This window comes from Boleophthalmus pectinirostris, unplaced genomic scaffold, assembly GCF_026225935.1.
Source record: "Boleophthalmus pectinirostris isolate CB_2022bp ecotype Guang Dong unplaced genomic scaffold, ASM2622593v1 HiC_scaffold_22, whole genome shotgun sequence".
Lineage (NCBI taxonomy): Eukaryota > Metazoa > Chordata > Actinopteri > Gobiiformes > Gobiidae > Boleophthalmus > Boleophthalmus pectinirostris.
In genome coordinates this window covers 9041321-9065606 of record NW_026571190.1, presented here as the reverse complement: position 1 = coordinate 9065606, position 24286 = coordinate 9041321, and the positions used below count along the sequence as shown (strand labels likewise).

Below are 24286 nucleotides of genomic sequence, written 5' to 3'. Positions count from 1 at the left end.
ATCCTCTGCATAACTACACCTCCGTTATGCTGTGTACATGTAGCTGTAAAATGCATCTTGAGTAAATACTGTTTATATTTTGGTCAGGTGAACTCTTTGAAACTCAAAACTTAAATAAATAATTTGAACAAACTTAAGAATCATGATCATCAGAGTTGTGATACTTTTACACAAATTAAAACTGAGTAAACAAAGATAAAGTTTCAGCCTTTGTTCGCTTTAAAAGAAGAATTCAACCAAGAACACCATCACAGAGCTGCAAGAACAGGTGAGGAATAAGACTTGGGTTACACCTGGTTTAGTCCTGCGTTAGTCCTTATTTACTCCTGGGTTAGAACTGTTTTAGTCCTGGGTTAGACCTTGTTTTAGTAGTCCTTGTTTAGTCCATACATACACCTGTTTTTTCCTGGTTTAGGCCTGGGTTAGTTCTGGTTTAGTCCTTATTTGTAACTGGTTTGGTCCTGCATTAGATCTGGCTTTATGGCTTTTTAGTCTTGTTTGGTTAAGGTTTAATCTTGGTTAAGTCCTGATTAAATCTAGGTTAAGTCCTGGTGAATTACTGCTTTATACCCGGTTTAGTCCTGGTTTAGTCCTGGTTTAGATCTAGTTTAGTTCTGATTCATGCTCATAGAAGGCCTTAGCCCAAAACTACTTGGTTTGTTGAACATTTCCTACTTAGCTCTCGGTTTGTCTCAGTTTGAACTTGGAAACAAAAGCAGCAGTGCCATGAAGCTCCATCCCCTCACACTCACCCTGATGATGCTACTCATGGTAAGACACTTCTCAGAGATTTTTACTGAATTGTAAGGTTGTACTTTTACTGTAGTCTTACTGTCTCTGCAGATGGGCACATGGGCACAGGACGGTACAGACCAGGAGGGCACAGACCTGCAGGACACTGCTCAGACCAACTCCACCCTAGATGCAGATGAAGAAAGTGTCAGTGAAACCATTGCCAAAGTCAACCAGAAAATCAACCAGAAAATCGGTACATCCCAGCGAAGTATTGGAAGTAGTAGTGGCAGCAGCAGTAGTAGTAACAGTATCAGTTGTAATAGTAGTGGTGATACTAGTCATACTATAGTAAAAATAATTTGTACTTCCAGAGTCTCATCTGATGGAGGGTGACATTGCTGTGGACAAACAAAAAATTCTGAGAAACGCTGTTGTGTGCCGTAAATGTAAATGGCCCAAATCCAGGTCAAAAGTCATGATCCGGTATTGCTTTGACCACAGCTACAGTGAGTTCTGTTCAGATCATGGTTCAGATCCTGGTGTAGATCCACTGTAGTCTGGTTGAGATCCTCAGACTTGGTCTTTTGTAGATTACTATCAGAAGAGTCTGATCCGCTCGGCCATGAAGACTATTGAGTCTCGAACCTGTGTCAGGTTCAAGGAGTTTATTTAGACACCACCTGTACATCTTCTCTGGAAATGGGTAAGTGCACAGAGTACACAGGGTACACACAAGTACTACAGTAAGTACTACACAAGTACTGTATCAATTGGCCAACTTCAACAACCAAAGCGTTGGTTGGTCAGATGTGTTTTGCTAAGCAGGGCTGGGCCTGGTCAGTACTGGATGGGAGACTACAGGGGGCACATTCAGGATAATGTTTAGCATGACAGATGTCATTTGACTCACACTGGGTAAAGGCACATATCTGTACATGTGTTCTCAGGTGCTGGTCGTACATTGGGAGGCAGAGAAGGATGCATAAACAGAAACTGTCTCTGTCTAAAAAAGGCTGCCTCAACCCTGCAACAATCCAACATGAGCTTCTGCACGCGCTCGGCTTTGCCCACGAACACACGCGCTCTGACCGTGATGACCATGTGACTGTCCTGTACCAGAACATCATATCAGGTAAGACTTTAACAATAACACTGGGCAGCAGGGGCTGTTAGTACAGTGCTCAGCCTCTGATCCAAAGGTTAACGGTTCAATTCCAACATCTCAACATAAACATTATTTGTCAGATCCACTGACCTACGGGATGGTGGTGTAATTGCAGCTCCCTTAGATGAATACTTGTGTTCTTGGGCCAGACACTTAACCCACCCAATCAGCTTCAAGTATTTGTCTGAATGTCTTGCCTTTTCGTGATCTTGTTGAATCTACACAGTAGCTTTCAGTTTGCTTCTGTGATGGAAATGTGTATTCATGTCAATGTGTGTTCATGTTCATATGTCGTTATGTAAATGCATTTGCCAATCAGAGACCCAGAGCAGGCATTAACATGTGTTAAATCTAAGCGTCCTTCAGTACTGTCTTGTTTTTCCTGTCTTTAAGTGTACAAGAGAAACTCGTGTCTGTGAAACAAGTCACTCTGCTTTGATATGTAGCTTTGTACTTCTAGTATAAATATTCAGAGCTCAGATGTTCAGCAGGGGGAACCCCAGGGAGAGGTTTGCTTGGGACACTGGGAGGATGTCAGTCTAGAACGAGGGCAGACCTAGGCCCTGTTTTGTTGTAAATGGTTTAATTATTATCAAAGGAGGAATATTTTGTCCACACACCTCTGATAAAAGTGTCTCTCCTCAGATAAAATAAGCAACTTTGCAAAGCACAGGACCAACAACCTGTACACACCCTACGACTTCAACTCCGTCATGCAGTACCACAAGTGAGTACTACTACTACTACTACTACTACTACTATTCTGGCTCTGGCTCTGCTTGTCTTAACCCTTGTGTTTTTTTAGTTATGCGTGGTCTAAAAATGGACACCCCACACTTCTGTCAAAGAAAAACCCAACAATGCGTTTTGGACATGCATCTGGAGTGAGCCATTACGACATTTTGAGAGTGAACCGCTACTACAGGTGCTGAAACTGTGAAAGCACACAGAAATGACCTGAAGCAGAGGAGTGCGGTGGTGTCTCTAAAACGTAAAACTCCAATAAAACTTTGAAAAAGTTTGGTTTTTGATCTCACACAGACTGTATCACGAATAATTAGAAAAATATGAAAACCTGTCTTAAGTGTCTTATGTAAAACCTGCAATAAGTGTTCACCCCATGGTTATGAGGTGCAAAAGCAAAGAAAGCAAACACCACACAGCCAGGCCTTTGAGTTGGCAGATGGCGCCCTCTTGTGGACAATTATTTAAACATTTAATTTCAACCCCCAGCTTTAGAGAAGAGTTAGGGTTAAATTGTCACCTTAAAGCGATGTAACCTTTCTAGAATTTATTATTTACGCAACAACAGATAGGCTAATCATTTGAAAAAAGAAAATTTTAAATACCATCTTTCCACTCTGAACATACATGCACATTTTAGTTATAGCATTATACCCAACACTAAATGATTTGTTTTGTTAAAGAAACGTCCTGAAAAGGCCTACTACTTCACCTGTGCTCGTTCCTGCACTTTACTACTCTCTCCTGTGCAGTGTGTGTGGGCATGTGTGAGGGATTAGATCAGGATTAGAGCGTCTCAATCCCACTCAGTCTATCCCCTTGGCCTCGTGTAATCACAACTTTCACTGTCTCACTCTACGCCACAGTCACAAGTCACACAGGAGTCCGCAAGATAACCTGCAAAGAACTGAAGAATCTGTTGGCCTAAAAAGACTGAGATTTCATAATAGCAAAAAGGAAAGGAATCCAGGATTTAAAAATCTGAGGAAAATGTAAGTATTTAAAATTAATATGAAATGTTTACTAGACAACATAAAAATAGTATGATATTTTTAGAAGTGAAAAGTTTGAATTCTTGTTTATTTATCTAATTGAACCAATAATTACAATGCTTTTTATACATTTTGAATTTAACTGTAAATATCAGTTTCAATTTAGTTATAATTAACACAGACACTACAGATACACTGACACATTTTTTTCATTTGGAACATTTGCTTATTTACAGCATTATTACTGAATGGAGTTTTGGCTGATATCCTATGATAACCAGCTTTGCCAGACAAAAGCCCATTTGCCCTGAATAATATACAAATTTCAACTGAAAAAGCTATATAAAATGCACTTAACTTAATGTCTGTCATTTCAGAGGACAAATCATACCAAGTGTTACTGTAATGTTCTGACCCTTACCCTTTGACCTTGAACTTGACCTTTGAACTCCAAAAGTCATATGTCACCTCTCATCACTGTCTCCACTAGCAACCTCACACAAACTAGGCTCATACTTCTGTAAGAACACCCGTGCATGTGTCTATGTGTGTGTGTGTGTGTGTGTGTGTGTGTGTGTGTGTGTGTGTGTGTGTGTGTGCGTGTGTGCCAGCCAGCATCAGTGTGTAAATCCGTAACACTAACATTTTATTACATTATCATATGACAACTGTATAGTAGCAAAATGCATTTATTTTAACATGCCTTTAAACATATTTACTGTTATAATTATGTGGCCCCAGTTTCAGTCAGCGCTTTTCCATTGAAACTGACATTCCTCTCTCAGGTGCATCCCCTCACTGTTCAGTCCCCCCCTCATTATTTCTGTCATGATTACCCGTGTACATACCTTTGTACTGGCTGTATAAAGCCCAGTGTGGGACGGACCCATGCCCTTGCTCTCTCTTTTCTCCCTGATCTACTCTCCTCTTTACTTGCTCTTTCTGTTGCAAGAGAATAAACCACACAAAGACAATTGTTTGACTGAAGATCTCTATTTCATTCTCACCCAAATATTTATACATTCATATACTAGTCCTTCAGATACAATTCCTTCTGAGTGTGTGCTTAAAGCATAGTATTCTCTCCATGAGTTTGTTAATATTTCATGAATGTCTAAGAGTCTGGTCTAATCGTGCCATGCTCCACTGGACTGATGAAGCAGCAGCTGCACCAAACACAAAAATACAACAAATGAACACAAATACCAGCAGGGGGTAGTACTCAGTTACATTTATGTACTTTAATTGTACTTTTCTACTTTTACACCTACTTGAGTAATACTTTTATTGAAGTAACAGCACTCTTACTTGAGTAAAGGTTGTGGTTTCTCTTCCTACTGTGAGTAAGTCTGAAGCAGGGATGTCAAACTCAAATTCACAGAGGGCCAAAAGTAAAAACTGGGACTAAGTCGTGAGCCAAACTAAATATTTACTGAAAAATTTCAACAACATCTGCATGTTTTCTCTTCTTTTGAGATATGTAATGTTAAACCTTTTCTTATTAAAATAAATGTTTAATAATAGTTTTGCTTAAACACTGAATCCAGAACACGTATAATATAAAATAATAACAAAATTTGGTAACACTTTAGTTTACATATTAATAGCTAACTAAGTGGTAATCGGTTTGCTAATTAGCTGTTACTTAGCTGTTAAATGGTATTAATCAAACACTTATTAATGTTTATTAAGATTTCAGTATATGCACAAAAACATTGATTGTAATCTCCACTACTTTAATGGAAAGAAAATAGTTAATGGGTTAGTACTCGCAAAATACGGTCTTAAACAAAAATGCATAAAAGTACTTTATAAATGTTAACAAAGATGTATTAAGCACTTATTATGCATTTTACTATTAACTAGCTATTAATATGTGGTCCCTAATCTAAAGTTTACCCAAAATTTTAAATAAAGAATGTCTCTATAGCCTATCTGTAGTAGGTGGGCCAGCTCTAATACATATTTGATATGATCTCATGGGCCAAATTTGACCCCCAGGCCTGAGTTTGACATGTCTGGTCTAAAGTGACAAAAGTTTTATGTTGACAATATTAAATTAATTGAACATTTGTGTTTTTTTACACCACTCCTTCAGATATGATTTAGGTTGTTTCATTTTTGTGTCTGTCCTGAAAATACTAGATTTTGGATATTAATTATTTTGTTCTCTCTTACTATTAGCCAAAATACTTTTTCGCTTTTACTTGAGTAATATGATTTTGAAGTAACTTTACCCTTATATGAGTACACTTTTTGGCTACCCACCAAATATGCACCAAACTAACCCTGGTACTTTATATGTTTATATAGAAGAGTCAAGTGTCACTGTTACCTTTCCTTATGTTATGTTTCTATCATATGTCCAATCCATGGGTTTCAGATTAATTAGGACTGTTGCCATAGCGATTTAACCTTTAAATAAAAAATCCTCAAAATGTTGCATATAACAGAAAGCTGAAATCAATGCACACTGGGATTTCCACTTCCAAGGTCAAATATACTTTTACGACTAGTTCTAAATAAGTGAATATTCAAAAGTACTCATAGCTCTTTCTTTATAGTAGTGATGCAGTTTTGTGGATAGTGCTCTGCATACTAAACAGCTGTCCATTCACAGTCAAGGCTTTGGTTTTTCAGAGTGTGTATGAACCTTCAGATCAGCCTCCAGAACCCCCCTCCAGGACCCCCCTAAGCCTTCTCCTTCATCCCCATAACACAATACAGCCCCCCACGCCTTTATCCACTCGGCATAACAAACGTAATCAGTAATGGAAGGCGAATGCAAATAACTGTTTCTGTCTTTATATTTAATCTGAAAAGACTCCCTCAAAGGCTACAGCGGGATAAAGGGGGGTCGCCATGGTAACAGTCGCCCTCTCGTGGGAGTGGCCAGACTGGAAAAGGTTCAGAGGGGACGTCCGGTCAGAGGGGGACCACCTGCATTACTGTTAGAGATTGTGTGTTATTGTAAATATTCATTGCTTGACTGTGGACTCTTATGTGATAATAATGGAATAGGCAGGTGGTCAGTGTTTTTGTTCCACCTATAAAACCAAATTTATATTGATTCAGATTTTTACAGGCAAAACATTTTGGGCTTTGGAGATGTAGGCAGACTAATAATGCTGAATTACTCAAACATATGTGAATGAAACACAACTCCAGGTATGTTTTTGATCAGGCAACAACATTATAACACACCTTACAGCTCACAAGACTCAATTTTATGTGTTATAGGACCTTTAAAATAACATATTAGGCTCAATCTCTCTTCACACAGTAAGCGTTAAAGAAGACATATTAATGCTGATCATGAATAAAAACTAGAAAAGACTTATTTTATCTTAAATTTGTCCTATTTGAATCATTGTTCAAATAGGGTTGTCAAAAGTGTTAAAAATCAACTAATCAATACTAAAACTAGTATCAAAGCAAGATCAGGTACTATGATTTAATGTTGTGGGTTTTTTTAATAATCATTGTCGTATCGGAATCAGTACTGAGTCTGTGCCTTCGTACTGAAATGAATTTGAAATTTTAGTACAGTGACAACACTATGTTCAAATATGACAAATATATTCAAATTCAATCAAACAAAATTGCCATTCTACCCCGCCTTACTCCGTTACACAACTCTAAGTGAACGCTCAAATGATGCTAGCCTACTGTTACCTAACATCTTTGCTGCTTGTACTGAGTGGACCCCAAAAACAAATTATTTATGAATATGGTCTATTTTTATAAGTGCATGTATGTATTATTGATGCTGTTTCTATCTCTCTACAGGAGGTGGAGGGACTGGCCTGTTGATGCAAGGTCCCTTTAATATGTGAGGGACTGGAGGAGACTCAGAGCGGTGAAGAGGAGCAGGGCGGTGGAGAAGGAAGGGCACTAGTCCAGAGCTCTCTGTGGATGAGAAGAGAGACACGAGTTACGATAACTGTTCAAGGTAAGTAAAATCAAATCAGTCATATTTCATAGATATAGAAGTTAGATGTGGAGAAGTGTATTTTTAAAAATATTTTAGCTTCAACAGGACATTTAAGGTGTACCATGTAATTTATTTGCCAGTCTGTTTACATGGAGCAAATCTGTAACTTTGGAAGTACCAGTAACGTAATGAAGTGGAGGGTCCGCCACCTGCCCTGTCTCAGAGTTTAATGCCATACTGTGGAACATTCTGAACAAAGCAGATGCATCTAAAAACATAGATGGGCTTTATACTCACTTACGTTTATGTTATCTTATGTTTAGAGTAAGGAGTCCTGCTAATTTGCTATATTTTCAGCTTCAGTCCTCATCTTGGCCAGCAGAGGGAGTAAGATGCCCAATTAAAAAGTTCATTGGGAAAGTGAAAGATTGTGCAACTGTTTGAATTACTGAATGAATTATGCTCTACCAAATGTGCTTTGTCAACAAGGCACTTGTTGTAAAGTGTTTTGAAGTTAATTTGAAGTTTATTGAAGTTAATGTGCAGACAGGATAACATAGGACATTTTCTAAAGTCCTGATTTTCAGCTATATCCTTTTAGGGTTGTGAGATAAATTGAAATTATAATTGAGATTCTGACATTTCAATGTTCAATGATCAACCTGAGTTTTTATATGGAGAGGTCTACAGTTGATCCTCTGTCAGTAAAAGACATGCTTTTACTGATGCCTTCTACTGATGCAGCATGATGCTCTCACAGCAAGAGGGTTCTGAGTTCAATTTTGGGGCAGCGTGGGTCCTTTCTGTGTGGAGTTTCTGTGCAGAGGTTTCCTCTGGGTGCTCTGGTTTTCCTTACCACTAAAACATGTACAGTAGGGTCTCTTCTGGGGCTAGGAGTCCCCCGAAAAACAGATTCTTAATTGCTGCAGAACTATCTAGGTCAAAGGTCAACAACATTGTATGTTTACGCATGTAAAGTTCACACATTGGAGGAAAAAATGTCACTATTCTTAGTGTTAATTGACACCGGTTGAAAGTCTGTATTTATGTTTAGGAAATTCATATTGAAAGTTTGGAATGTTGGCCCAGATCTTGTCCTCTGGTCAGGCGCACAGAGTTGAACCAGACTCAGATTATTATATGTGAAATACGGTTTAAATTCAGATTTGTATGAGCTGTTACCTGTGTATTTTGAATAATCTGCTCAGGCCTGTTAGCTGTGACTTCTGACCTCCTGTGTTGTGTACTGTTGTTGTGGTTGGACTGTCCAGGCTAAAGTTCTAAGACCAGACAGATTAACCTCAGGGTCATAGCAGCTATAGGATTCACTAAAGGTTACTACACAGGACACAAGCTGCAATCACATTAGAACTGTGGGTTTCATCACATGAATGGAAAAAGATTAAACAGATTTATCACTTCAGCAGTTCACACCAAAAAAATAAGTAGTTCATTATAAATAACTATGATGTCACTTTTTCCATTTAACTATAGTATCGTAATCTAAAGATAATATTTTAGATTTTAAGATGATCATGAATAATTAAAAATATTCCTACAAACACTCCTTTGTAACTTCTCTCACTCGAGTACAATATTTGGCTACTCCGCCCACCTCTATAGACTGGGCATGCTCAGTGGAGAGGTACTACTTGGTCTACTGTCAATTGTCAGTAAAGTCAGCGTGTCTATCTTGATTTTAATCAGAATAAATTCACAAACTGTAACAAGACATTATGGTATTCATTCTTCATATTACCCAGTGTGAAAGAATTTAAAGTTTTTTTGTTGTTTCCTCATTACAAACATAAGTGGAGTTGTGTTTTGTTTCATTCATTCTTCTTCTTCTTCAGATCCTCTCTAAAACAGAAGACACTCTATTCCACATTGTGATGTCTGGTAGTAATACAGAAAGTGCTCCACTGTGTTTTTAAACTCCATACACCTTCACTAGAATCATTTGAATGATTTCAGGACTCTGCTGAACTAAACGTAAAATTGAATCTGTTAATTTGAAAACTACCGCTTCATGACATCACAAGGTGGAACAGAGCATTTTGAGCTTTAGAGATGTAGACAGAGTAATACTGCAGTATTACTTAAACATGTGTGAATGAAACAAAAATCCATGTATGTTTTTAAGGAGGGAACAACATTATAACATGGCTTAAAGCTCACAAGAGTCAGTTTTGTGTACACATAGGACCTTTAAATATGTCTTAATAAACATTATGTCTCCTTTAAGACATAAAAAACAAACTTGCTATCGGATGACCAAACTTCTGCTATCCACATGTGTTTCTGACAATAACATTTAGCCTAGCACACAGTCTCATTGAAATGTTACAACTGCTAACAATTATACAGCCAATGAATAAGTGGTTGGCCCATTTTAGCACGCCAGTGTATATAAACATTTTCCAAAATGTTAATGAATTATAATTTTTTTGTCATTTCATATTTCATAAATCTGCAGGGCATAAACATACTGGAGTCCATTTCCAATAATTGTATCAATGCAGAGAGGAAACAGACGCATTTGGGAAATTACTTCAAACATGGTTATTGGTAATAGGATTAGGCTTTCAGAAGATGGTGCAGTCTGGGCTGTACCATTTGTTGTATGTGAATATAGGCATGTTTTACAATTTAGGGATGCACAGATCTGATACTGGTACTGGTACTGGTATGATACTTTCTGATATCGGTTCAGCCGATATCCTGGTTGGACAGATAAACTGATGTAATTGTAAGTCAGTTTACTGGTCATAGTTGGTCCAGAAAGTCTTGTTCTGTTTGAACTTTTTATTTATACTAAATGTATCTATAGTTACTTGAGGAATAAATAAAAGATACACCTAACATTTGGAGTAGTTTTGTCTTATGTTAATTTTGTTTAAAGGAAATAAATGCTGTTTTCAGTCTCTGGATCAGTGCATCCCTAGTACTACTACTACGTACCACTACTACTATTATTGTGAAGTCTGCAAAGTCTGAAGTCTGTAAAATCCAGTCCATACAGGTGACAGTGAAGTGCACACTGCCAGACAAAGAATGTGCTATCTCCAGGTCTTCCGCAGACAGTTATTTCAAAACTATTTCCTTGGTATTTGTGACCTTGTTGTTTCAGTAACATCTAGTGAGATAAGTGATTATAGTTTACAAATGTTCAAACCTGATGATTCAAAAGTTGTTATAAATCTCAAACTTGGTGACAGGCAGGTGATGCCAACCGGTCACGTAACAGGTCAGATCTGTGGAGAAGCGGCCCTGCTCACAGTAAGAATGAATTAGTTATATACTTAGTTGCTACTAACTAAAGGTACTCTGAAGATTAATTTTGAAATTAATGAGCTACTTCTAAATAACTTTGTTCAAATGGACAGACATGGGCATTAAACAGCTCCCGGGTCACATTACAGCCTTTTGGATGGCTCTGACCCGTTTAAGATAATTTGGAATTACAATATAATAATATTATACATATTGTATAATTTTATCTCATGCATGGACTAAAGCTGCATTGCTTTTATTTATAAATGACATTTTCTGTAAGGCAACCTCACTTTTTCATTGTTTAGTCATAACATAAACTCTTACCAGTCTCACCAGCTTGTCAAAACAATGCTATTTACTGCTTTTTTTTTTTTTTTTTTTTTTTTTTTAAGAAGTACAATTAATATTATTTTTGTCCTGCCCCCGACACATATATTTTCTGTTTCTCATGTAACTCCAAAAAAATTTTAATAAAATAAATGCCCACCCCTGATCTTGCGAGTTTTAGCAGCATTAAAATTCTAATCTAACAACCTTTTTTTTTTTTTTAGCTTTTTATTACCATTTTCTTCACTCATGTTAATAAAATTTTATCTAAACTTACCTTACACCCTTACCACCAAGCCAATGCCATGTGTGCTTCTGTTTAGTCTATTTCTTCTTTCTTTTTTTCATAATTTCTTATCAGTCTTCCTCCATACCTCGTCACTGTCCTCAACCGCCTTCAAACTCCTGTCCGAAACCCCGCCTACGTTATCCCCTCCGAGCCCTTTGATTGGTTAATCCACTCACTCCTTCGTACAAGTACCGCCTACTACGCCTTCTCTGAGCGCTCTGATTGGCTCTCTCGTGTATAATCCCCGCCCCCTGCCCCGGTGACAGCCTGACTCGCTCTGTTTGCATTTCTGAGGCACACATGGTTCTCGGTCCGCTCAAGTGACTGCAGGAAAAAGAAAAAAGAAAACCGCAAATTTATGATTACGTCGCTCAGGACACCGGATCAACAATGGATTCTGGGTAAGTTTTGGATGATGGGAAGGAAGAGGAAAAGCAACAAGCAAAATGGAGATTGTGTAGTAGTTTGAGTAGTTTAAATGTGAACTTGATTGGCAATCTGTATTTTTTGCTACAGAAATAGATTTAGCACAGAAATTTTAACACAACGATAAATAAAATGTGACGTTTGGCTTGTAATCTTAGTTTAATGACGAATCCTTGCTCAAAAATATCTTGGAACACATGCATTTACTGTATGTGAGGCTGCCTTTCTGTAGATCTGACTTGTAACTTAACTTCTGGAGCCAATTGCTTGTGTCCACGGAGATAGATATGTCTAATGTCGCACTGTGGAATATTCCAGGCAAGCAATAACATTTCAGTGGAGACAAGCAGGTGATGGACCCTCCACCAAAAACATTAGTGCACCTTTTAAAGACCAAGTACAATAGAGTGCAATCTAAAATGCTTATCTGAGACCAAATAAACTGTTTCCTGCATGTGACTTATCATGACCAAATCATGACTACATCTGATGCCATATCTGCTTATGTAAATTTGATGTAATCAGACAATTGGCAGACTTTTTCACCAGTCTAGTTGTCTTATTGCAAGCAGATCTAATACAGTTTAATCAGTATAATCATAATCATTGTGTGAATTACTTGTTGCTTCATGATACAGAAATACATAGGCTGTGTATGTTCTTTTTTTTTTTTTCAAATTGTTGTGTTCTCTTTGCAAGTGTGCTCTCTTTTCTTGTTCTTTATGCATGATGACTTCAGGCATTTATTTTTTGTGGTATTGTCAGTGTAATGATTAGACTATCTCAGACGGTGTAACCAATCTATCTATTAATTGTATAATGTAAACTACTCTATTTAGGTTCATTAGAGAGGTGCAGAGAGGGGAAGTCACCTGATTTTATTATGTTTTGGAAAAGTGGACTTTAAACAGCTCAGCTTCCATTTAATGACCTACAAGAGGGTGTTAGAGCCTAACAGCCCAGCTAAAAGTTGCTGATTTTATTGGTGTATTCTTTATATTTAAATATATTTTAATTTAATTGTCTTTGAGCGAGATATAATCAAGTTCTAGTGGCAATTAGTGCTGCAACTATCAATTAATTTAGTTGACTATAAATAAACAATTCTTTCTGTTTTGTGATAAAACGTTTCTTTTGGCGTGTGTTTTAGAGTCCAGTCTAGTCGTCCGATTTAGCTGTCAATTAGTCATGATTATTACAGTCATGTAGGCTGCATGGTGACGTGCACTTGCATTTCACAGCAAGAAGTGTCTGGGTTCTTGAGCTTTTTTGTGTGGAGTTTGCATGTTCTCCTTGTGCTTTGGTGGATTTTTCCCCCTATCTACCCAAAACATGAACCACAGCTATAATCCTCCAGCTAAAGTAGTCCTTAGCACTGCTCCTGATGACATGCCCCAGCAGCATTGAAGGATGGGTCAAATAAAAAGGACAAATTTCCGTACAGGGACTATTAAGTGTACCATAACCTTAATTAACTGTTGCAGCCTTATACTGGCACTATTTTTGTCTTCTTAATAGCTGCATGTAGGCATGTTAATTATACAATCAAGTGAGAATCATTAAGTTTTGGGTGTTTCTTTGCACAGTCATAGTGGTGTTGAAATTTTTTTCCCTGACATCTCTTGATCTACAGCAAATGAAATACACTAAGCCAAAAGTAATCTTTGTGCATATTTCCGTGCATCAGCGCAGGTTTCTTCTCACTGGAGCGTGACTACATAGAGTGTGACAGATGTGCACAGTGGTCTCTTTCAGTGGCCTCGTCTCATGTTGTTAGCCTTAGCATAGTGCCAGGTTTTATGTAAGGTCAGACGGAGCAGGCTCTTATCTCCAGTCTCACAATGTGCTCTCTGCTGATATCGACCTGACCGATGCAGAGCCACTGGGGTTTCCGATTTTGCACTCAAGATGGAATGAATAATGGAATTGTTTGTCTGACGAAAATAGCATGTTTGAAAACTTCTGAAATATATACCTGATAATTTTTTTCACTGGCTGCATAAACTGACTTTGGCAAAAGATTCCTTACAAAAATAACAACTTTTAAAAATAACATGTATTGAATATTTTCACTATTCTTTCTTCTTCACCTTCTTTCTTAATGTTTATAGGGCCCATATTATTTTATTTTCTGATATTATAATGTTTCCTCATCACAAACATACCAGAAGGTGTGTGTTTTATCATCACACGTTTAACACTTAAAGCCTGCATATTTAGGCTGTGTTCTTCTTCCAAACAGAAAACACTCTGTTCCACTTTGTGATGTCATGTGGTAATACAGTGCTCCACTGTGTTTTTAAACTCATTACACCTTCACTAGAATCATTTAGATAATTTCAGCCTTGGAATCTCTACTGCACTAAAGGTAAAGGGTAACAGTTTCCATTAAAACTACCACCACATGACATCGCAAGGTGGAACAGAGCATTTTGAGCTTGAGAGATGGAGACACCCCAATAATACAGGGTTTCTCAAATATGTGTGAATGAAACAAAACATGACTCCAGGTATGTTTTTGTGGAGGTTACAGCATTATAACATGGCTTAAAGATCACAGGATTACATTTAGTGTAATATAGGACATTGAAATATTTAATTATCACTCAAAGTATCAAGTTGACAACGTTTAATCACTTATTCACATGTTTAGAATGTTTCTTGTCCACATGTATTCAGCTTTGATTATGACAAAGTTATATTGAATTTGTTTTTAGCAAGAGAACATGGTCCAACTTTTTTTTTTACTTTATTAGCTTGAAATTTTGTTGCTGTATAAATATTCAACAATCATGCAATCTGAAAAAACCCACTAAGTCAGCCCCAAATTTCTCCCAAAGATCGTTCTTAATACTGTATTTCTGTAGTGGTCTGAATATGTGCCACCCTTTGCCTGTCTCTTTGCCTCTGTCCAGTTGATGGTGGTGCAGGGGGAGGGGAGTGCAGTGAGAGGATGGCCAGGCTCGGGGCTTCATCTGTGGCTGTAATCCCACATTCTCTCCCCTCAGTGCTGGAGCTGTAGATTAGCATGGCAGACAGGTCCCATCGCTGGTGGCTGTCCGTATGTTAGCTCAGACTCATCTGCAAAGGTTACATAAAGTTCTGATTCTAAGAACTCCCCGTTGCATAAGTATTATTAACTCCTTGATGTGGCATAAAAATTCAGTATTCAATCAATAGGTGTTGAGGTGTTGTGGGTCTGTGTACAAGTCAGTGCTGTGATGATACTAAAATCTCAAACTTGATTTTGATACTAAGGATTTTTTCTTTATTTAGACAGTAGTGTCATTTTCAACATTGAATCATAGTACTTTCCTTTATATTACCCTGTGGTATAATATCTGTTTTATCCCTCAGTTGTCCAGGTGTTGAGAGTGTCAAAAGATGTCAATACCACACAAGTCATTATGACTTCACTTCAAAATTGAGACTAAACTTGGCCTTAATACCCCAGAACAAAACCTGGACTAAACCACGACCAAATCAAGTTCCCATCAGGACTAACCCTGTATCAAACAGGACATTGTTATTCGTTCTTTATGTGCAGTTCATTATCCAGTCATTTTGAATGATTAAAAAATGTTCTAAAATATATATTAAAAAAAAAGTTATCTGAAACTTTTTAGTAGCTATGCTTATATAATTCAGTTTGAGAATTACACATTGGGTATAATTATTTTTTTCTGTATGCAAAGCATTCAGCAGAGCATGCATTCTCCTTCCTGTTTGTCTCTCATACTTAACCACATCTGTATTTACTTTAGAGCAGGTGATACACTAAGTATGTTAGTATACTCAAATCAGATCATACAGCCTACAAGTAAAACTCTGTAAGTTACATATTATTCATTCAAATGCTCTTCCATCCAACAGTTTGTTATTGTGGGCTAAAGGATACTTCAGGGTTAAGGTGACCAGACGTCCCTATTTACCCAGGACAGTTCCAGTTTTGAACCCTGTGTCCCCTGTCCCTGCAGATTTATCCAGAGATTTGTCCCAGTTTTATACAAGAAATGTCCCAGGTGTCCCTATTTTTGACCAATCTGATTCCTGCCAGCAGTAATGAGAGACTTAAATTGTCACTTGTTGAGGTAAACTGCTTTAAAATGACCAAAACACAAAGAGAGCGATTTTCCTTAATTACGCACTCGTTTCACAGTTTTATTATTATCAGCCACCACAAACTGGGGGTGTCCCAGTATTTTCTTATTTTGAAAATCTGGTCACCCTTTCACAGGGTACATTTGTGATCCTGGTTTGACAGATTCACGATGACATGGTGTTGACATGAGCTGTTGTGAGGACTGAGGTGCAAGCTTTAGCCTGTAATGCAAATTCTGTCAGCAGTAGCACAGATTGAGCTGGATGTTAGCATGTGCACTGGTGTTAACATTTTAGAGTGCAAAAAAAAAACTATTTACCAATTACCCCCTCGATTGGCTTTAGTAGACCTAGAATTTCTTTAGTTGACTACAACCCTAATACAGTGCTTTTTGGCATCTTTCCCAGCAGCAATTAACACACATATTTTAGAATTTTCCAGAATTTTAAAGGTCCTATATTAAGCAAAATTGACTCTTGTGAGCTTTATGCCATGTTATAATGCTCATCAAAAACAAACCTGGAGTTGTGTTTTGTTTCACCTGGAGTTGTGTTTTGTTTCATTCACACATGTTTGAGTAATCCTGCATTATTAGACTGTCTACATCTTCAAACCTCAAAATGTTATGTTCCACCTTCACCTTGTGAGGTCACGTAGTGGTAGTTTTCAAGTTAACAACCTTTTACCGTTTTTTTTTTTTTAGTAGAGGGAATTCCAGGGCTGAAATCTTGCAAATGATTCTAGTGAAGATGTGTGGAGTTTAAAAACATAGTAGAGCACTTACCACATGACATCACAAGGTGGAACAGAGTGTTTTCTGTTTGAGGGATGAACTCGGCCTAAATAAGCAGGATTTGTGTGTGTTAAACATGTGAATGAAACAAAACACTGATATGTTTTTTGATGAAGAAACAGCTTATAACATACGTCAGTGTAATATGGACCCTTTAAAGAACTAGAAGCCAGGAGTCATATATTTACTACAATGTTGTGTCTAGCTGCACTGCCATATGTTATGTAGAGTGCAGCTGACTCTGGAGGAGCAGGAAGTGCATGTCATCTTTGAAGTGTACATTTTAAAGAGACACATTATTCTGAGGGAGGGCCACGGACAGGTTCAGTGACATGGTGATCTTTCTATTTACGGTTCCCTCAGGTCATTCTAATGTTTATAGCTGTCTTCCTGTCAACACCCTGAGTGAAAAAACAACATTATCTAGATCCTGTAGTTGAGACCTCTAGAAAGAAGTTCAGAAATTTGTGTGATTCTTGAGTTAAATTTTAAAGGGTCCATATTATGCTATTTTCTGATCTATAACATAATGTTGTTTTTTCATCACAAACCTACCTGGAGTTGTGTTGCTTCATTGCTTCATTCACACATGTTTAATGCACAAACCATGTAAATGCTCAGTTTCACCTTGTGATGTCATGTGGTAATACATGAGTGCTCCTCTGCTCCATACACCTTCACTAGAAACATTTGGATAATTTCATCGCTGGAATTGTCTATTTCTACTGAAGTAAAAGTAGAAAAAGGTAGCTATTAACCTGAAACCTACCACTACATGACATCACAAAGTGGAACAGAGCATTTTGAGGTTTAGAGATGTAGACAGACTAATAATAAAGTTTTACTCAGACATGGGTAAATGAAACAAAACACAACTCCACATATGTTCTGAGGTAACAACATTATAACATGGCTTTAAGCTCTCAAGAATATAGGACTTTTAAACATGCATGAATCAATAAAAAGTACAACTCCAGATAAAGTCAATTTATGTAAGTATTTAAGTCAATTTAACACAATACCACCCCTTTAACACCCCTTTAATGAGGTAACAATATTATAACACAGCTTAAAGCTCACGAGAGTCAGTTTTACATAAGATAAGATAAGATAAGATATGCCTTTATTAGTCCCACAGTGGGGAAATTCCAGTGTTGCAACGTGCAATTTCAGAACAGCTGGAAAAGGTAACACAGATAATAAATAATAGCTTAAAAATAATTTAAAAATAGACTTAAAATAATTGCACATGGATATAATTGACTGGCACATGTTCAGTGTTAACAGTGTTTACATAATACTAGTCCCTGCTTTTTGATCCAAATGAGCTCACATTTGGCATGTCACATCTAGAGACATGTTAACAAAAATATTCAGTTTTTTGGGATATTCCTTATGGTTTGCCTGTAGCATGCTGGCGAAAAGCATCTTAATTTCCTGTTTCTTTGATTCCTTCTCACGGCCACAGGCATTGGTGTAGAGAGCTTAAACGCACACGCACAGGCTTAGACCGATTGTGCTGAAAGTTGATTCACTAATGCGTGATCTCGGCTTGAATATAATATACTATAAAGCATATGAAAAGTGTACTCCATAGCGCCTCAGGCCATACAAGTGCAAATGAAGCATTAAAAGTAAAAAAAAAATTTTCACAGAATGTTTTTAAACATATATTATTATTTTTTTTCTATTTCCACCAATTAATAAAAATCAAATGACTGCAGCTGTGGCTGACATATGAATTCAAGTTTTGACATCTGAAACAATAAACATGAATAATTACCACAGACATTTAAGAGAACAGCATTAATATTAAAAATTGTTTTCATAATGCAAAGGGTAAAGGGTAATGCTTGTAGGGGCTTTACTGCTGGTAGTTGCGCTGGTAGTAGCTCTGGAACACCTTCCTCTGCTCCTTCAGTACAGCCGCTCCTTTTGGGAGGGTGGTTAGTTGTGCTTTTTCACTTTCACAGCAAAATTTCAGGAAACGCATTTCTTCTCGTGCTGAGGAGAGTGCAGAAGACAGCTCCTGCACCTTCCTGAACAGTTTCTCATTGTCTTTGTGGGTTGTATCTCCACCAACTCCAAAACCAGTGGTTTCAGAGGTTTTTTCTGTGTGTTTCTCATCTCAGCAATTATATTGTCCTTTGCTTTAAGTTGTTCCTTGATCTTTTCAAGGACTGTAATGGTGCTGGATAGCTCTTTGTTTGAGCGGGACACTTTCTCTTACTGAATTGTTATACAAATATCGGATCTCCTTGTAGACCTCCTTGGGTCTCCAGCTCTTTGTCTTTGCCTTGAGGTCTTGCATTTCCAAATTGTCAGTCTTATTCCGGACTTTTTTGAAGTTTGCAAGTTTTTGCTTCAGCTGCACATTTTTCTGTACTAGAGTTATAGAGCTGTACAGGTACCAGATCTCCTTATGTACGTTAATCTGGTCTTGCAGTTGCTTGTCTTTCTTCTGGATCATTGACATTTTTTAACTCCAAGTCATTTTCTTGGTTGATTCTCTCCTGAGACCTAAGTTTGAGGTTCAAAGAATTTCTTATTTGGACCTGATCTACACATTTGGCCCTTGTCCACTCCCAACTCTTCACCATGACCAGTGCCGTGACCAGAGTGCTTTCCTCCAGGGTTGGTCCAGTGGTCCAGGTAGGTTCCATGTCCATGGGTGTATACTAGTCTATGTGCTCTTATACTTGTTCTGATACAGCTCAAGATCATTCTAAAATTAGTGTCTAGTTTTGATACTAGTTTTAGTACTGATTGATTTAGTACCGATTTTGGATACTTTTGACAGCCCTGGTCCAGATAATAACTTGATCTAATGACTATATTATATGCACTGCACATATTTATGTTGCTTTTTAGGCTATTTATCACAGTTGTTGTAGGTTGGACTTTTGATATTGTTTTGCTACATAAAGTGTTTAGTGCTCCACCCTCACAGCAAGAAGGTGCTGTGTTTGCTTTCTGGAGAGGTAGAACATTTCAAGTTTGCATATTCTTCCCTTGTTTGCAAATGTTTCCTCTGGGCGCACTAGTTTTTCCTACACTACAAAAACACAATAGGGCCCACTGAAAATTAGACTCCAAATCTCAGTGAGACTAAAGACAAAATGTGTAAAAATGTATACTATGCTTTTTGGAGGGTAATAATAATATAACTGGTCCATTAACTTCATGCTCAATTGCAGAACACGTGGTATTTCAATGTTGGAAGCAGCAGATTTTCTTTTACTTGTAGATGTGGGTGATATGCCATATTATAAATATAAAAATTTTTCTTAGATGTTTGCATTTTTATTGCCATATCAGTCCTAATTACTTGTTTTTATTTTTTAACCCAATTTAATAATCCTTAGTTCATTATCAACAGTAAATACAGAGTAGCGGGTGGGGATAGGAGGTGAGGACAGCTATTTTCTGAGCATGCAAGCCTCAAACACAGGTCAATAGATGATTACTCAAACATAAATTAATTGAAATGCCACTTTAAGTAAGATAATGAGGAGGGAACACCATTATAACATGGTTTAAAGCTCATAAAAGTCAAAATTATATAATATGCCTATACCGTTTGTGTTCTCTTTAACTCTGCCTTTTTTCTTGTACTGTTAAGTCTAAATGTTACTTACAATTGAAGAGATGGTATTTTGCTTCTATGGGGTATTAACTGCTAACACATAATATATTTAGATCACCAAGTTACTGTTTATTGTTTTAATGCTATGTTCTATGGTATAATAATACTATATTAGATGAAAATACTATATTAACATCAGGTTTGTATCGTGTTTTTGTATATTTATGGAGAATTGTCATATATGAGTGTGGGTGATGTAGGTTTGTGGGCTGAGCAGCTAACCCGTAAGGAGAGTTTGCATAGGACCCAAGAGAGATTGTTCAGTGTTTCTAACATGCATGGAGGATGACATATGAAACCTCTCCAGGCATATTTGGGAACATGTAATATGGTAGAAAGCTGGGAAAAAAAGATGTTGCATAATACTGTACCCTTCTTTAATGTTTAATGTCCATAGACAGAAGTGGAGCACTTTCCCTGCCTGTACTGTCTTATCAGATTCTTTACAGGAAGAAAACAATGAGAAAAAGACCTATAAATCGCGTACTCTCTCTGAGCCTATTTACAAACCACTGCCAGTTTCCAGTGAGTTTTTTTTGGCAATGGAAAGGACAAAAGTCACATTCACGACTCGATCTTTTGTGTAGACCTTCTATGTTCTCAACAGTAGTCCTGTGTTAGACTTGAATCTGCTCCATTGTCCGCGACGCTGTCCGCACACGGCCACACTAGCGCCCCCTGTGGATGACATGACAGTGGCGTCTCTGTGAGGAGTGGAAACAGAGGAGCAGCCACAGAGGAGTCGGTCATGGTGGTGCTGAGATCAGTGGCTCCGAGCTCCTAGCCAAACCTCCCAGTGGTGAGCTCACTTTTGGCCCAAGACGCACGCTGCTTTAAAGACAGGGTAGGATTAACATGAAGGAGTACTCTCTCCCAAAGCGGACATATTTTGTTGTGGTTGGTTTGTGGGTCCTCTAGCAACATTGTGCCATTACTAATTTAGTAGTGGGAGATGGATAGATAAAAATGTACCATGGTTAAAGGGCTTGTATATTGTTGTGTACATTCTTCATCTAATTAGAAAGCATTTTATTGTTGGATAATCAGGATGTGCTCATTAGCTTACTAGTTTACAATCATGGCAATACTCTGCACTGGTCTGTCTCTGAGAGCTATGAGAAGTGATAGCAGCAATAAAATTAGAATGTTCCTAATGCAAAAAGTAAGCTGGGAATAACTTTGGACCACTGCAAATCGACTAGTTCTGTTTTTGATGTTTTAAAAAAGGTAAATAGCAGGTACACACAACAACTTGATGCTAACGTACATTTGCTGTATAACGTGTGAGATGACAATGAGTCTGTACTAAAGTATATGGGTTTAAAAAGCACACTGATTACATGTTTATTGTACATAATGTGGATGAATGAAATGTGAAATGTGGGACTTGCCTCTCAAATCTGCAAAACAAATTTACCTACGGGTACGAATAAAGCAACCTAACCTAACCATAATCACATACGAGGATGGGACTAGAATTTTTGTCTATCATGCAGGCTACATTAGTAAATCTAGATAAAAAAAAAAAAAGAAGACAAAGACTTACTCAGTTACATTTGCTTGAATAACTTTTGAGTACTTTTCTAACTGCATACTTTTACTTATACTTGAGTAATATTTGAAAGTAACATTACTCTTACTTGAATAAAGATTTTGGTGACTCTTCACACTGTGAGTAAGTCTAAAAGTGACAAAAGTTTTATGTTGACAGTAATAACATTGAACATGTATGTTTCTTGCACCGCTCCTTCAGATATGGTTTTGTTTAGTCCTTTAGTCCTTGATAAAGAAGATTTTGTGCATTTTTATTTTGTCTTTCCAAATTGCATTAACTATTTTGACTAGTATCCACCTCTGCCAAAGGATTTAGTATACACAACTTAAACCACATAACATTATCATTGCAACATATTAGGACCATTGTCTTTGTTGATGTCTGTGTGTCTGTGCATACGTCCTCTTAAGGAGACATTCATGAGCTTTTAACATTATTATACTGAGTTTTGAGCTCTGCTTGAACATGCAAAATTTCCCAAACATGTGAAACAAAACACATTTCCGGGTATGTTTTTTATTAAGAAACAAACATCAGTATATCATAAAAGTCTGGTTAGGAAGCAAGGAAGCAGGATTGTCTAAAATCAGATACTATTCCACACGAAAACTAGTATCAAAACTAGATAGGTATCTTTACTAAAAATCCACATTCACACAACAGAAATGAACCTTGAATCTGAATAGTTGTAGAATGATCAGAACAAGATTAATCAATCTTTGGAAAAAAAAAAAGCTAACCAAGCACTGTGATTAACGTATATGTATGTGCTTTCTGCCTATTTTCCTTATGATAGAACTTACTGTTATGTATTGATTGTCGGTGTGATTTCCTGTTAAAATAATGTGTAATGCTTTTATTTTGAAGAGTGGACCCCAGGAAGTGCATTTCCAGAGACTAATAGGGATCCTTAAACAAACAATAAACAACAGAACAAGCACAAGACCACACTATAGGAAGTCACATAAAGTTAAAAAGCTGGACTAAAACTTGGTGGCATTTTGACTAGTCTAATGTCCCTAAATTTTCCTCCTTGTTTTTCTCTGACTGCTTGCACAATGAGTCAGCAGCAGCCACACACACATACATACACACACACACACACACACACTTTCTCTCTCTCTCTCCCCTCTTTCCTCTCACTTTTGGCTTTCTCCCGATTGGCTCGTGATGCACCATAAGCCCTCTCCCTGTTTTTTGCTATTTGTCAGACTCTATCTCTCCCCCACGCCTCTCTCCCTCTCTCTCCGCACTGCAGACAGTCAATGGAGGTGAATGAAGGATAGCTCCAGGACAGAGGAGAGGGGGGAGACGGAGCTGTCAGTTGCCCGTTGGACGTGTGTCTCGCCCGGGCCGCTCGTGTGGACTGCGCATGGGGCTAGATGGACATAAAGGCTTGGGTCACGTGGAGCGGGTCCCGTGTCTTGGTGGATGACGCCTGTTGACATAGATGCTGAGCTGTAAGTGTCAAGCTCTGTCAGGGTCATTGTTATACTGTTCTAAGTAAAGGCTGTGACATTGCGTAATAATATCAGTATGATGTTAGATGTGTTAAAAGGGATGTATTATGTTACTTGAACTTAAATACTTAAAGCTTTTAATGATGTTATAATGGTCTTCCCTCTTCATTAGTTTACTTGGAGTTGTATTTCTGATTGATTCTTGCATGTTTAAAGGCCCTATATTTCACAAAATGGACTCTTGTGAGCTTTAAGACAAGAATTATGCTACCTCATTGAAATCATACCTGGAGTTGTGTTTTGTTTCATTCACTTATGTTTGAATAACCTTTATTATTAGTCTGTCTATATCTCCAAAGCTCAAAATGCTGTGTTCCAAGTTGTGATGTCATGTAGAGGTAGGTTCAAGTTAGAAGCTCCTTTTACCTTTTGTTCAATAGAGATGGGCAATTCCAGGGCTAAAATGATCCAAATGATTCTAGTGAAGGTGTATCGAGTTTAAAGTGGAGCACTTCCTGTATTGACACATGACATCACAAGGTGGAAGTGTTTTCTATTTTGAGAGAAGAGCAACAACTCATATGGAAAATTAAGTATGATTTTTTTTCCATAAACATGACAACAATGCTGATGTATTCTTTATTACAAAAAAAAAACAACAAACATGTTTTAGTTCATGTTTGGTTTATTTGAGTTGACAGTTTCCATGCACTGAGGGAATTCTGGAGGTTCTGGTCTTTCACATGAGGCATGGGCAGTGCATATCCTGAGAATGAGATGATAATTTGTATGTTTTCTCCATCTGCAGGCTAAGGCACTGGCAAAAAATAGTGCCTTTAAGT

The 24286-nt window shown here is 37.5% G+C and overlaps 2 protein-coding genes across 5 annotated transcripts in view; both read left to right on the top strand.

The window, feature by feature from the left end:
• The first annotated feature begins 523 nt into the window (after nt 1-523).
• Nucleotides 524-2865, top strand: LOC129410271 (low choriolytic enzyme-like). 3 transcript variants are annotated; one of them, XM_055157890.1, is made up of 6 exons: nt 524-771; nt 844-988; nt 1107-1241; nt 1326-1867; nt 2546-2627; nt 2706-2865. In XM_055157890.1, exons 4-6 carry the CDS (start codon nt 1630-1632, stop codon nt 2830-2832), a joined length of 447 nt encoding a protein of 148 aa, XP_055013865.1. In that variant the 5' UTR covers nt 524-771; nt 844-988; nt 1107-1241; nt 1326-1629; the 3' UTR covers nt 2833-2865. The 3 variants fall into 3 exon arrangements, with proteins under 3 accessions (XP_055013865.1, XP_055013866.1, XP_055013864.1); XM_055157891.1 differs by having other exon boundaries at nt 524-988; XM_055157889.1 differs by lacking the exons at nt 2546-2627; nt 2706-2865 and having other exon boundaries at nt 1326-1612.
• Nucleotides 2866-11741: 8876 nt separating this feature from the next.
• trim2a (tripartite motif containing 2a) overlaps nt 11742-24286 on the top strand; it is a 32585-nt gene continuing 20040 nt past the window's right edge. The window contains exons 1-2 of one of the 2 annotated variants that reach the window (XM_055157888.1): nt 11756-11863; nt 23243-23444. The gene's annotated coding sequence lies outside the window, so the exon portion shown is untranslated. Of the gene's footprint in view, nt 11864-23242; nt 23445-24286 lie in introns of both variants that reach the window. The other variant, XM_020932911.2, reaches the window with a different exon arrangement.